This window comes from Ursus maritimus, assembly GCF_017311325.1.
Source record: "Ursus maritimus isolate PB19 chromosome X unlocalized genomic scaffold, ASM1731132v1 scaffold_X1, whole genome shotgun sequence".
NCBI classification, from domain to species: Eukaryota; Metazoa; Chordata; class Mammalia; order Carnivora; family Ursidae; genus Ursus; species Ursus maritimus.
Window position 1 is genome coordinate 81,989,337 of NW_024423319.1, and position 14,346 is coordinate 82,003,682.

General features: G+C 44.8%; 1 protein-coding gene across 1 annotated transcript in view; it reads right to left on the reverse strand.

Annotated features, from left to right (window-relative positions):
* Positions 1-5,835: 5,835 nt before the first annotated feature.
* The window catches only part of CLCN5 (chloride voltage-gated channel 5), a 39,912-nt gene continuing 31,401 nt past the window's right edge, over positions 5,836-14,346 (reverse strand). The window contains exons 7-12 of the mRNA XM_008690162.2: positions 13,769-13,849; positions 12,985-13,527; positions 10,932-11,118; positions 9,315-9,713; positions 8,939-9,155; positions 5,836-7,676 (exon numbers count right to left, since the gene is read on the reverse strand). Of these exons, the coding sequence (XP_008688384.2) occupies positions 7,586-7,676; positions 8,939-9,155; positions 9,315-9,713; positions 10,932-11,118; positions 12,985-13,527; positions 13,769-13,849 (1,518 nt within the window). The 3' untranslated portion in view covers positions 5,836-7,585. The remainder of the gene's footprint in view (positions 7,677-8,938; positions 9,156-9,314; positions 9,714-10,931; positions 11,119-12,984; positions 13,528-13,768; positions 13,850-14,346) is intronic.

Sequence of the window (14,346 nt, forward strand, 5' to 3'; positions counted from 1 at the left end):
ACACGTGGTAAACTGTCTTCTTCAGGGTCTGGCTAACAGAAAGGGGACAGAGAAGTCAAACACAGGAAAATAGAGAAAGTCTGGCTTTCCTTTGTTTTCTGTGTTCCACAAAAGTGTGAAAAGGAAATATTTGCATATTCAACCACGTCCCCAAAGAGCCCCCCTCCTTGGCCACCTCAGAGGGTTTCTCACAGAAGACACTTTAATCCCAAGACACCGTAAGGAGGGCACTACTAACCTTCCTTTTCATTGGAGACACATTTCAATCACCCACCCTCCTCCTTGTAAGTAGTGACTGTAGGCAAGAGGCCTGTCGAAGCCCATCATCTGACATCATTAAAAGCTCAAAAAGAGAGAAAAATACAGCTCCCAGTTAATCCTCATGTCATCAGGAAACTATCACCAACGTATGAGACGGGAAGGTTTAAGGAGCCAGAATGAATGAGGTGTCTGGAACCTCTCAGAAGACGCAAGCTGCCCCTCATTTGTCTCCTTATGATAAAAAGGTATTGCTGAGTCTGTACTCGTAAAACTAATTAAGCATCTAATGAATCAGTTTACGAAGTGAGCCTGCTAGTAGGAGTTCGCAGGCACCTTTCATACCACCCCCCCTCAACCCCCTGCTTCTGTGGTCAGAAATCAACAGCTACAAAACTTGGGGGCTTCAAAAACACACCAGACACCAGGCTGGATAAGGCTGTGCTTTATTACATGCATGATTACAAATCTGTGCTAGGTGAAAATGTATAAAGCAATGGCGACCCGGGTTTATGCCACACAGAGAAAGGGCTGGACGATCCCATTAACCCTTCTGCCAATGTCCGTTCCATTGCCTTTGACATGATTATTTCCATTTCTTACAATTTGCATAGCATTTACTTGTCAAAGTACTTTGCATTCATTGTCTCAGTTTATCCTCACAACAACCCTGTGAGGTAGGTAGGGCAATTAACGCTATCCCCATTTTGCAGATGGGAACACTGAGGCACAGAGCGGTTAAGATCTCGAGGCCAGTTAGTAGAAGCATAGGGAATAGAAACCAGGTCTCCTAACTCCCCAGCCCATGTCTTCCTTTTTAGACTATGTTGCTATGTACGACCAGGGAGCAAAGTGAAGCGAGCAGTAAGCCACAGCTTTGGCACAGGCTGCGCCTACGAACGGGGACCAACACCTCTACAAGCGAGAACAAAGCGAAGAAAGCAGGACTTAAGGGGTGGCAGCACTCGAATAAATAACTGCTCTGAACAGCTCAGCACCAAGCTCCCTGGGGAGACTTCGGCTATCTTAGCTTTGGTTGAGGCTAGTTTCTGTACGTGCCCATAGCTACTTGCTGCTATCTAGACATTAGCTTCAGCTGAACTTTCACCAACGCTTAGGAACTAAAATGTCGGGTCAGACAGGTTTTCTTTGGCTACTGTGGTTGGAGCCTGCCCTACAAAGGAGCATATTACGGAGAATTCATATAGTGGCCCACGGGCTGGAACCCAGCTTTTCTGATCCTCCTGGCCTCACTGGCTCACCCAGTGGGTAGTAGTTCTCCCCGAGCCAGAAGTGAATTGGACAGAGGTAAGAGCAGGAGGCTGGCCTTGGTCAAACAGAGAAGAGTCGCCATCATGACATCAATGTCATCCTTAGGTGACATGACCAGGGTGCGTCCGGCAGGCCCGACTCCTTTCTGGCCTGCACCTGGTTAGCAGCATAGTTTCAAAAGACAGTTTAAAAGAACAAAATATTAAACATCATTTTTTTAAATCTAGAATGAAATTAATTCTTAATCATTACATAGTCCTAAAGGACCAAATATATAATAAAAATGTAAATATTAAAAAGCTGAGTACTGAAAAGGCAGGGCAAAGAGAGAGAAAGGAGGGAGAAAGGGGCTGAAGTAAAATGGAGAAGGGAAAACGAGCACTCGTGAAGGACCACGTAGTTTGAGGTACACTCAATAAGACCAGACTGGACATCCCCACCCTGATAAAACCATCTCAGGCCACTCCCTTGTCCCCATGTCGCCAGACGGCATTTCACTCACCAAATCCTAGGCTGCCTCTGACTTGCAACAGATTTGGACTAGCAGATAATAAGGTTTAGCAACGAATACTGCATATGCCTGCCTTGAGATGCTAAAGCCCTCGGTGCCCTCAACAAATAGCCCTGGCTTTGCCCCGACGGCGGAGCACATCCCCGTTTGGCCCATCAGCTCAGAAGTACCTTCCACTCTCTGTTCTCAGAATGCTGCCGTCCCTTCCCCAAGGTCCACATTCAAAACAACACACCTGTTAACAACTGAGAAAAACTGGAATTGGAGGATGGGGGGAAGCCTGACAGGAACAAAAGAGGGGGGAGGAAGAGGAGAGAGGAGAGGCAGAGATCGTTTTTTTTTTAAACCCTCGGATTTTTATACCATCAGATGCCATTTCTCCTTTTAAAAGGCCAAACTTTAGGCAAAGCATTCATTCAATGAGTGCACACAGAGGCTGAAGACCCTTTGGCAGGAACTGAAAGTAGGAATTTCTGACTGTGGGATTGGGCAGGGGGACCTGATAGGTCCCATCCAAGAAACGCAAAGTCTGCCCATCACAGACTTTCTTTCTTGGGTGAGTTGGCAAAATTGGACCGCACAGTGGAAAAATCAATTATGTTCCCTACATCACTTCAAAACTTTGCCCAGCTCCAGATGTTCAGAAGTGAGACCACAGCCAGCAAACATTTGTGAAGTAATGTGAAGTCGCTAACACCTACTATTCCAAGACCTTCTCTCCTTGGAGCGGACAACCGGAACCGAGGCAGAGCAAAACCGGAGTGGTCGCCACGGGACCATGACATAAATTTCCCTGCAAGTTTACACAGCTCCCTGAGCTCTGATCTAAGAAGCCCTCGCCTTTTTTCTTTTTGATACACAATAAGTACATTCTAGGGAGGCTAAAATATAGATTTAAAAAAATATCTTGCTATCAACATTCAAGACAATCTACCTAAAGCTTATCATTTAGGCAACGGCAAGTAGCTGCCGGCCTCCTTCCTGAGCGGTCTGGTCGTGGGTCAGTCCTTTCCGGACTAGCAGACTGCCTCCAGCCGAATGTTGCTTTGAGCCTCTCCTCTGCTCACAAAACCTGGTCTCTGAAGGACTACCTGACTTGCTCTCTACCTGAGGCACATGGTCAAACAGTTTAGAAATGCCAGGTTGTATGGCTTGGGGGCATAGGCTGGCCTTCCTCCCACCATCTTGCAAGAACTCATACACTTTCTTACTAGGGCTTTTCCACTGCCGCATCTTCCAATTCTCTCTCCAGGGGGAGTCTAGGCAAACCCAGAGGTGGTTTAAAAAAAAAAAAAATCAAGGTTTTAGGACACTTAAGTTCAGACCACATATTTAGACATCTTTTTTTTTTTTTAAGAACTGAATACCCTACTTCCCATTTACTTTCTAAATTTCTAGTTTTTCTCAGGGTTTTCAAGAGCTCAATACTCTGTGCACCACCCTGAAAAATGTTCCCCTGCTTTCTCTGAACTGATCGGTGGCAATGTGGCCAGTCCTCAGTCAGCGCTTTGGCAATATAAAACACACTGGCTGTTTCCGATTCTCAATATTGTCTTCACTGTCATCACTAAAAACTCGACTTCAAAAATGGCACTCTTTGTGATGTATTCAAAAAAACAAAAACAAAAGATACTGTCAGGGTAACAGGTTCACCTTCCTACTCATCACCTCACAAAACAAACCAAGATCGAGACCCAACCAGGACAGGTGATTCAAATACTTAAAACGTAAAGCACGCTTGATTACTTTGCATGATGGACTCCATTGCATGACAAGTTTTTAAAAACATATTCGCTGCCCCCACACCTGAACGAGTTCATATCATCATGGTTAAGGGGCGCCTGGGTGGCTCCGTCAGTTAAGCGTCCGACTCCTGATTTCGGCTCAGGTCAGGATCTCGGGGTTGTGAGGGTTGGTGAAATCAAGCCCCGAGCTAGGCATGGACCCTGCTTAAGATTCTCTCTCTCCCCCTCTGCCTCTGCCCCTCCCCACCTTTAAAAAAAAAGATCATGGTTAAGAATTACTTCACAGCCCTAGACCACACTAAATCCCCATTACTTTATGTTTCTCATGTTCCAGCGGAAATGGAAACTTGCTAGAGAAATTTATACTGTGCTCTGCTCTTCCCGTAAGGGGTTCAGACACAGCCTCTGATGCCGAAACGACTGAATCAGCAAATTAAGCGTTTGCTCTGCCAGCTGGCAAACCCAAAGTGTCGTCCGCGTCGATTAGCCACCAGAGGATATCAATTCTGTGGACTGCACCGCCTCTGTTCCACAGCTGGCCTGAGCCAGAAGGAAGCCGGGGCCAGAAAAGAGGAGCGCGTCTGAATAGAAATGACCTTGAAAGTGGACATTAGTTTGCATTGCCAGTCCCTTGCTTCCTCCCTCCAGTGGTCTAACCGCACATTAACTGTTGCAGCCTCTTTAATGCTTTACGTTGAGGATCTGACTACACAAAGTACAGCAGCTAGACTTCTACAAACCCACGGACTCCCACTCTTTTCATGACTGGATGTCTCCCAGATCTTTTTCCTCGGGAAAGCCTAACTCTCTTGAAGCACTTATTGCCATTCTTTTGTAGATCCTTCCCTTGTGTCGGGCAATTTTCTTTTCTTAACGCCCAGACTTGTCTCAACTCAAAACTAATTTTTAAATCGCAGATCATCTAAGTCTTTTGCCACTGAGGTGTGTGGCCACTTGAGGCTACCGACAGGCTTTGTTGGTTAAGTCTGTCCAACTGCTGAATCTGCAATGGCAGAAAGAACATTTTCCTTTGCCTGAAGACAAGAACCCCTTGAGTATTAGCAGTCCAGCAGAGAGCTCTAGCCACAGTTAGCCAATCTTTGAGCCAGACCATAGGACTGGACATATAATGAATACCATACACTACAGCTACTTCTAGCCTATGTGTTACGAGGATTCCTGAGAAGCTGAGGTTAATGAATGAGATTTATCAGGAGTGAGGTATCAAAAGGATATTATTCTCTGGAGGGCCAATCGGTGCTTAGCATCTAGAAAGTATACCTTGGCACAGTGTTATCTGATTTCTCGAATTAATTCTCTGAAGTAGCACCTTAACACTGGCTCATCTGTCTGAAATCAAAAACAGAGCACAGAAGAAACACAAAGGCAAACTTAGATGCCCCCCATATCGCTGCCGCGCTATGAAATGCGAACAAACCTTCGTCATCAAATACCAGAAATACTAACGCTTCCTGTTTTGCAAAGTTTAGCTGGACGGCTAATAAGGAAAGATAGGTAGTGAACCAGAAATAGACAGATAAGAATGACTTCTGCACAACACACGGGGGCGGTCCGGCCCACGGCCTCATCTCACGTGAGGAAATCAGTGGCATGGAAGGGACAAAACACATAAAGTGACTGAGTCATGACTATCATAGAAAATAACCTAGAGAGGTTTTTTTCTCTTTCACTAAAATGTTAGCATGATGTACTTTAAAAAAAAAAAAAAGAAAGAAAGAAAGAAACTCTGGCGAGTGCCTTGATATTTGAAAGATAAACATCAATACAAGCATTGGCTACCCAGGTCTGGGCAATAAAAGAATTTCAGATTTTGGAAAGATAAGAATTAGGGGTAAAAAAAAAAAAAGTCCTAGATTCAGGGCTCAGCAACTTCTAAAATGAGGAACCCTGAGGTGTTCCGGGAGGGGAGGCGGAGGGCGGGGGAGGATACGCCGAGTGACTGCTGGTTCCAGGCTGGAAGGATGGCGCAAAGTGCGGGGGACAGACCTGTAGAACAGGAAAGGCCGCACTCACAGCCCTGGCAGTTAAGTCTCCCGGCTGCCGGCACCGCGCAGAGAGGGACGCAGAGAGGGACGGAGGCGTGGAAGCAGCAGCTGGCCTAGGGAGCAGAGCAAATGGCTGTGCATTACCTCGGGTCCACATGCCAGGCTGCTGAGCCCCGGTTTACAATTTAACTAGCCCTGGGAGTTATTTCTTGAGAGAGGAATGATTAACCAGGCATCACGCTCAATCCCAAAGAGAGGACTCGCTCAATCCCAAACAGAGGACTCGGGACTGAGGAGTGGGAGGAGAAAAGAATGGAGGGGAACACAGGGCGCGGGGTGGGGGGGAGCAGCTGCACTTGGGGAAAACAACAGAAAATGCAACCGGGCGTCGGTCGGAATGATGGTGGTGGCTCTGTGATTCCACCAGGTGTCCCTGCAGTGTGATGGTTTCTATTGCAGGAAAGGTGGTAGAAAATTGAGACAGGCACCTTTGCAATTGGATAAACAAGCACCTTTGGTGTCACCAGGCCTTGTCCACACCCCTGGGTATTAGGATGGTTCTGCATTTTATTTAGAATTCTAACGAGCCTCAAGGGAGTCGCAGCTGCCTATCCTAATTCCAGTGCCTCGAATAGATCTGAAAGTACCCCAAGCCTAAATTCATGTTCACAGGGACAACACTGGCCTGTTATATGTACTTAACACTGGGAGGAGGCATGAGTGCCCAGTTATTTTAGTACTGGTGGTCTTTACGAAGGAGTGCATGAGAATGCAGATTCAGCTCGGGATCTTGCCTGGTTTATCAGTACGCAGTCTAGACTTGGTTCCCTTTACTATTCTTACATTTTCCAGAAGCCTAAAGCACCATCACTCATGGAGGCAGCATCTGGGTAAGAGAACTAGTTGGGACCTCACAAAAAAAATGTGAAATTCCTAGTCATTGACTTTGCTTAGAACTTTACTAATCATTCATTCCAAGGAAGCTGGAGAAATCATTCCTTGCTACTAACAAATTCGTGGCGAAGTCCTTGTCTACTCGCTAACAAACACCATCTGGAAAATTACCCTTTTTGCAGACAAGGATAAAGTTCCATAACTTATCTTTGTGCACTTCGAAAGAGTACCAGGAACAAGCAAGCTATAAAAGTCAACCTCCCTAAGTTCGTTTAGAGAAGGTTAACCAAAGCAGCATTGTCTTATCATCAGATATTAAAATTAACATACACGTACACACACACAAACTAATAATGCTAAATATTGTAACAGGAACAAGATAACATTTGAACTGAATTTTCACAGTCTGGAAAACACCATTACTATTTTCCTTCTGGCTTTCCTTTCTGTGGTTGGAAAAGCAAAGCCCCTTAGTTTACACTTCATCTTCCACCAATGACAGTTAGAGTCCAAAAAAAGTGACTTTTTCATGAGTTTCCTGCAGGCTGTAGGTCAGGACGGTTGGAATTTTTCTTGCATAGTTTTCAGTGATTGCATATTGGCTAACAATTATGTTTTAAATATTTTAAAAAATTAAAAAGAATCAAACCAGAGCAATCTCAACTCTTTCACGAAATCCTCCTAATGCAATATCACAGAAGCCTAACTGTATTTTCTCCTAAAGAGATTAAATTCCAGAGATTATGTAGTGCAACTGGTTAACTTATAGGAAAGAGACAACACACTAATATAACTTCACCATCCAAATATGGGAAATGTGTTTTGGGTACCCAGTTAACAAAATACATCCATGGTCTGCAATGTCCTTCCTGTTTTATATCCAGCACAAGCCTGTGATTCTAGTTGAAGAGAATGGAGTCAGGATCTTGGTTCGCCATCTGTGCTATATGCTTTAACACGTCCTTTTTGGTAATGATTCCGAGCAACCGCCTGAAAGACCAAACGAGACAACAAAACAAAAATGAACCTGTGGTTAACATTCTCAGAGGTGACGCTTTTTCGCCCCAGTCCTTTGCAACTCTGTCTTCGCCACTGTCTGCGCTCACAGCACGAGGCGCTAACGCGACTAGGTTACGTGCGCCAGGCAAACGGGACCGCGCGTGGGTCCCTAGACAGGCTGCCAGCGTTTCTACTTCAGGTCTTGCATCCTGCTACTTCTTGTGGCTTAAATATTCCTTACGTATCTGAATCTTCTTGTTTGCTGCCCAGTTCAAATGCTCCTCTTCCAGAACGCCTCCCCTGGTCCTGCAGGCCGGCAATGACTGCGTCTTCCTGGCAGCAACTGCCTGACCTGTGCCCTTGTCCTGTCTGTTATGTGATACGGGCTCATGTGTTCTCAGACTCCCTATGACACTGCGCACTCCTTGGGGGGGGAAGGGCATTATTCCTTTTGTGTCTCCTTGGCATCTAGTAGAGTACTTTCTTGCACGAAATAGGGGGTTCGGCAAGTTAGGGAGAGTCCCCTTGCTGATTTAAATCCTGCAAGGCATCTGTTACAACATTTAGAAATCATAGAGAGTGAAATTCTTATATAATTGCTGGATTAACATAGCATGCTTAGAAAAAAAAGTCCACCCTCCTCCTCCGCCTCCCTTCTTTTTCAATAAAAACAGCAGGGCTTCCTTTACCGCATAAGAAATGGCCCAGGGAAAGAAAAAAAAACAGAAAAAAAATTTTTTTAATTAAAAAAAATAAAGAAAGAAAGAAATGTCCCAGAAAGAGCCTTGGCCTTGAGAGTCAGAAGACTTGTGTTTAAAGCCTACCTCTACTATATAGTAACTGGGGGCCCCTGTGTAGATCTTCAAACCTCACCGAAACTTGCTTTTCTCATCCTCAAATAATAATAACAAAGGTACTATAAGGACCAAATACTATATATATATCTACTACCTAGTACCATCATAACTTCAGTGCTGTCTGTTCAAAAGGACACAGCCGTTTCCTCTGCGGGGGAGGAACTGCATTATTTATAACGCACAGCCAGCAGTTCCCATCTCTCGAACACACTTTTTCCCCCAAGCCCCTTTTCCGTTAATTATGACGATAAAAGAAACACATCCATCTTCGTCTCGGGGCTTCAGGAGGGCCTGTAAGTGCTACTAACATTCAAATGAATTGGGTTCTTCTCTCTTTATCTCTCTCTGTTCTCTTTCCTCCCACAATCCAACGTGCCTCCACCAAAGAGCTCTCACCCATTGTGCGTAACCAGGCACTGGCGCAGGCCCAGCTTGCGGAAGATGTCCACTACAATCTCCATGGGTGTGAGGTCAGTCACAGTGAAGGGGCTGAGATCCAGGATGTTCCGGAGCTTGAGGGTGGGCGGGGTGTACGGTGGCATGGGAGGAGAATGCTCAGTGAAATAAATGATGGAAGTGCTCACAACCCCATCCTGTTTTTTTCGAGCATTTTCTATTTGAGAAGTAGAAAAAAAGGAAGTTGAAAATGGGAGTGCTCCTTCTATCCTGATGGCCCCTAATTCGTCCCATCCTCCCTCTGTCTCCCCCCCCTTTCACACATATTTATTTATTTCCACAGTGGATGCTGTTACCCTCTTTCTGAAATCCTTACCAATTGAAATAATGAGATCTCTTCGGAGGACAAAACCCACAAGTCTTTGAGACTCCCGGGACACCACCACTGGGAAGCCACTGTAAGTGGTTTCACTGATGATAGTCTCTACATCTTCCACGGTCATACTGTCCTGAGTAAGGACAGTCAATAAAGGATCATTTCTCCTGGGTTTCATCACATCCATTGCCAGGGTCTTATGAGCAAACTCTTCTTTGGCTTCAAGAAAGGGGTAACCGTTGAGCCGAATGTGAGCATCATAGATGCCCTCTCGCCCAAGAGCATCTGCCACCCACTTGCTTGTCATGGCTGCAGCCATCAGAGGCACAATGTATTCCAAGCCACCAGTTAGTTCAAACATTATGACAACAAGAGAAACAGTCATCCGAGTCACCCCACCTGCAAAGAAATGGATATAGGCTACTGAAAACAGGAAAAGCTCAGATTCATTTCAGTGAAGGGCCTAGGACAGACCCTTCCCAACCAGGAAAAGCTTACTTACCAGAAACACTGCTAAAAGGAGATCCCCTGTAACTGCAACTGATTAAAGCAAGTGTATAATGGACACGAGTCACATTTCTCAAAATAACATCTACCAAAGCGTAAGAGGCCTTCTGCATTTTTCTCCTTTTGTTTCTTATTTGTGTGTTGCTTTCTCCCCCCTAATTATAAAAGTCATTGCAGAAGATACCCACAATTTGTGTAACACTACCGAGGCGAGAGGTTCTCCGGAACATACAGGCCACTGTGGAAAAGTCAGAAAACATTTCTTTAAAGTCTATAAAAGATGGGGCGCCTAGGTGACTCAGTCAGTGAAGCGTCTGCCTTCGGTTCAGGTCATGATCCCAGGGTCCTGGGATTGAGCCCCACGTCGGGCTCCCTGCTCGGTGGGGAGCCTGCTTCTCTCTCTTCCTCTGCCTCCTCCCCCTGGCTGTGTGCTTTCTCTCTCTCTCTCAATAAATAATAAATAAAATTTAAAAAATAAAGTCTATAAAAGAAAGTCATTATCCATAAGCTCACTGCCTAGAAATAAGCAGAGTAAAAATTTTGAATGACTTTTTCAAGTTTTTCACTATGTAAAAATATATGCTTTCACGTAGATGAGCTCATATTACACGTTTAATTACCCACTGCGGTCCCCTCCCCCCACTTTATGTCAGGAACATCTTGTGTATTATCACAAATTTATTTAACATTATATTTAAAGATGTTAAACATTAGCATCAAATTTAATAGCTACACAGTATAATATTACATGGTTATTTGGACCATAATCCACTTAACCAGTCCTTTCCTATGCATATTTAAGTTGATTCCAATTTCTTACTATCATAAATAATCCTGTGATGAACATTCTTGGGCAGATATCCTTCTCCAAGTTTCTGATCATTTCCTTAGTATGATGAAATGTGAGAGTAAAATTGCTCCCCAAAGGGAGGAATGTAGCTATATGATAAAGAATGCTTTCTTAAAGCACTTGAAAAATGGCAAACCCAACAGGAAATAGATGGTCATTAAAAAAAAAATAAATCTGCAGTCAACTATGTTTCATATCACACTTCTTTATTATGTCACCTGGGTGGCAACTTCTTCAAAATCAACGCAGACACTACTCACCTAGGCAGGCTGCAGCCCCAACCATCGCATAAAGGCCAGGGGTGATGCAATCCGCTCCCTGACTACACCAGCTATTGAAGATGGCCCAGTCATGGTGGTAGTAAGCCAGCTGCTCCATCCCCACTCCTAAAAGTCGACCTGCTATAGCACCAACAGCCATGCTGGGGATAAACAGGCCAGAAGGGATCTGCAGAGAGAAAGCAACAGGCGGTCAGGGAGGAATGGTGCGCTCACCTGGCATGTGGTAAGGGCTGGAGGACTGACCCTCTGTGAAGCGAAGAGGCCAATGAAAATTTAACTATGCACTACACTAGCAAGTGGCTGTAAAGACTTGTGTGACGCTACAGGGGCTAGAGGTTCTCTGGAATGTGCAGGCAAGTACGACTGCAAAGACGCTTACCCTGATCCGGGGTCCATCAGGCAAGAGCCTGAACTCTCCAGACCAACACAGAACTGGAGGCAGAAATTAAGCCTTTCCCAAAGAAAAAGGAAAATAGATAGAGTTTCTCACATATGCAGACATTGTCCCCCATTCTGAATTCTCAGCAACAACGATTACCCTCTATGGACTATCTACCACGTTCTACGCTGGATACTCAACCGATGGGATTCCCCCCCCAACCCCGTTCTTGACAACCACCCCCGGGAGACAGGAGTTACGATTACCCAATCACAAAGAACTCAAGGTTCAGGGAGGTGAAGTAACTCACCCAAGGTCAAGATAGAGTAAATACCGGTGCTGGGGATGAAGCGCAACACTCCTAACCACTCTCGTGTATTGAATCTTAACCCATTGCTCACATTAAGACAATTGTATACGAGGTTATATTTTATTTTGTAATAGAATGAAGAAAGACAAAATGATTACATTTTTTAAAATGAGGTAAGTGTGGCTGCGTAACTATCCAAAACAAACAAACAAACAAACAAACAAAAACAAAAAAACCCCACCAACACCACCACCAAGAGACACTCTCATCCGTCTCCTGCTCTATTTCCTGACTCCTAGGACATTTACAGTGAATTCTCCATGTTCTGTGTTAAGGGAGGGAAATGATGACATGAACAAAATAAAACAGCAGATTATTTTTAAATAGCCTGTGTTTGATTGTGGAATACATTTGAATCTGGGTGGGTCTGATGGTCTGAACATTCACTTTACGTGAAAGAATGAAGCCACGATGGGAAAAAAAATCACTCAAGAAGCACCGTAAAACCTTCCGGGGTGTCCAGGAGGATGCATATGAATTCAGACTACAGTACCGCCTAAACTGAGCTGCGGCATCTTCTCTTCTAGTTCGAATCTCCGCTTCCCTAGAGAACAGAGGGAACTAACCTGGTAGCTGGCTGCTAAAGGAAAGACAGACAAAGAACCCAGGGAGGAGGAAGAAAATACCTTAACAAATGTTCCTTTCTGATTTCTTCTGAAACATGGAAATGTAATAGGTACCGAAAATAAAAGATGCTGGCCTGACATCTGCTTTTGACAGTTGCAATAGTAACTGGAAACACCTGTGAAGTTCCTGATACTTGGGCATTGATAACAACGGTAAAGAATACATTTAGCGCTACACAGGACCGAACCGTATGACATTGCTATTTGAGTGGTCAAAATGGTTGAATAACGGCTACTTCATCTGGTTCAACTTGATATTTTGCTCTATTGGCAAACTCTAAAGCCACCCTATAAGGACCAAAAATGTGGTGGTCAGATACTGTTTTAATACAAAATGCACATGCAGAAATACCTCACCACCCCTTTTGAGGGGCAAAATCTGTTTTCCACTGGAAAGGAGAAAACATTTTTCCTTAAATCTCATCACTGAGGTTTGCATGTGGCCTAAAACTCGGCTTGGATAATGTTAGATAGAAGTACAATCGTCTAGGAAGTTATGAGGACATGTGGTGGGGGGACGGCTTCTGAGGGTGGGGGACAATGCTACATGAAGCCAGAAGTGCCAAATGAGCTTTGAAGATTGTATGTCGTCTTGGCTTTGCCTCCCAAACCCACAGCCACACATCTACCCACCGAGTATCAGAAGAATCTCCTCACCTTCATGCCAAAGGTGAATATAGTGATGACAATTTTCAGTATGAGTGTCAAGGCCAGCTGCCACATGGCACTGTAGACTCCCACACCAGCTGGTCTGTCGGGCAGCTCACCTCCCTTGCTTGTGTTGAAACGGTTCTCATAGTCACACAGCTTGGAGGAGTCCAGAAGGCCACAGTCATTGAACAGCTCAGAAATGAGCTCACTTGTGCTCATGCGGGTGTATTCATTGGGGAAAGCCAGGATGGCAGTGATGGCTGTCACAACAAGTACCTCTACGACAGGATACTTGCCCAGCTGAGTGGTCTTACGCTTCCGACACCAGGCAATGTTGGTGCGGATAAACAAAGCTCCCCACAGACCACCAAATATGCCCAGCAGAATGAAGGGCACGAGCTCCCAGAGATGCCAGGGGGTGTGAAACTCCACATAAAACAGAACCAGGCGGCTGTTGCCAAAGGGATTGATGGAACGTAGAGTAAATGCTGCCACCAAGGCAGCAAAGAACGAGCGCCACAACGTTTTGAGGGGGAAATAGTAGCTGACCTGGAAGAAAGAAGGTGAGAAAGCAAACGTAAATCAGGATGCAAAGTTTCAGGTGAACAGTCAGTGCTTCAGGCATGAGAGCTGAGGACAAAAGAGCTGCCCAGAGATCTCTGGTCACATGGTAAATGGTAAAACACGGAGTTGGGCAGACCACTTCAGGTCCACAACGTCCAAGAGACACCGCCAGCGTTCCTGATGCGAAAGCAACACGCACATTCTATAGACAGATAAAAGTAGTTACCTCTTCTAGGCTGAATAACACTCCTCCGATAGGTGCCCCAAAGGCTACAGATACACCCGCTGCTGCTGCAGCCGACAAGACCTACGATCCAAAACTCAAAATTAGTGCTGGAACAACACCTTTCTCCCGTCTATCACATTTTTCAAAAGGAATGTTAGTGTTTACTAAACATTTAAAAAAAAAACTTTATGTCCTCCATATCCAGTTAATCAAAAATGAGGTTCAATTCGTATTTACTTATTTTGAGAGCAAACACTGCGGGCTACATCTCGAACACATGGTTCAAATGCTTGAACAGGCTGAGGGTCTTTCCTCTGTAATTAATCCAGACATGTACTTTATTCCGTATCCTTCCCTTCATCCCCAGTACTCTCAATCCATTAACTGAATTTGAGTCTGGACACCTATTAACCACCTAAAGGAGGTATTTTCAGTGATATATTTACATAGCGCTTCCTTTATTAAGGAATGCTTTTTAAATGAGATTTTAGAGAAGGCTGTAATGATACAAAACCGAAGTAACAATTGGCTCACAGCTATTCAGGAGCTGCAAACATTCATACGATAGGTACTTAGGA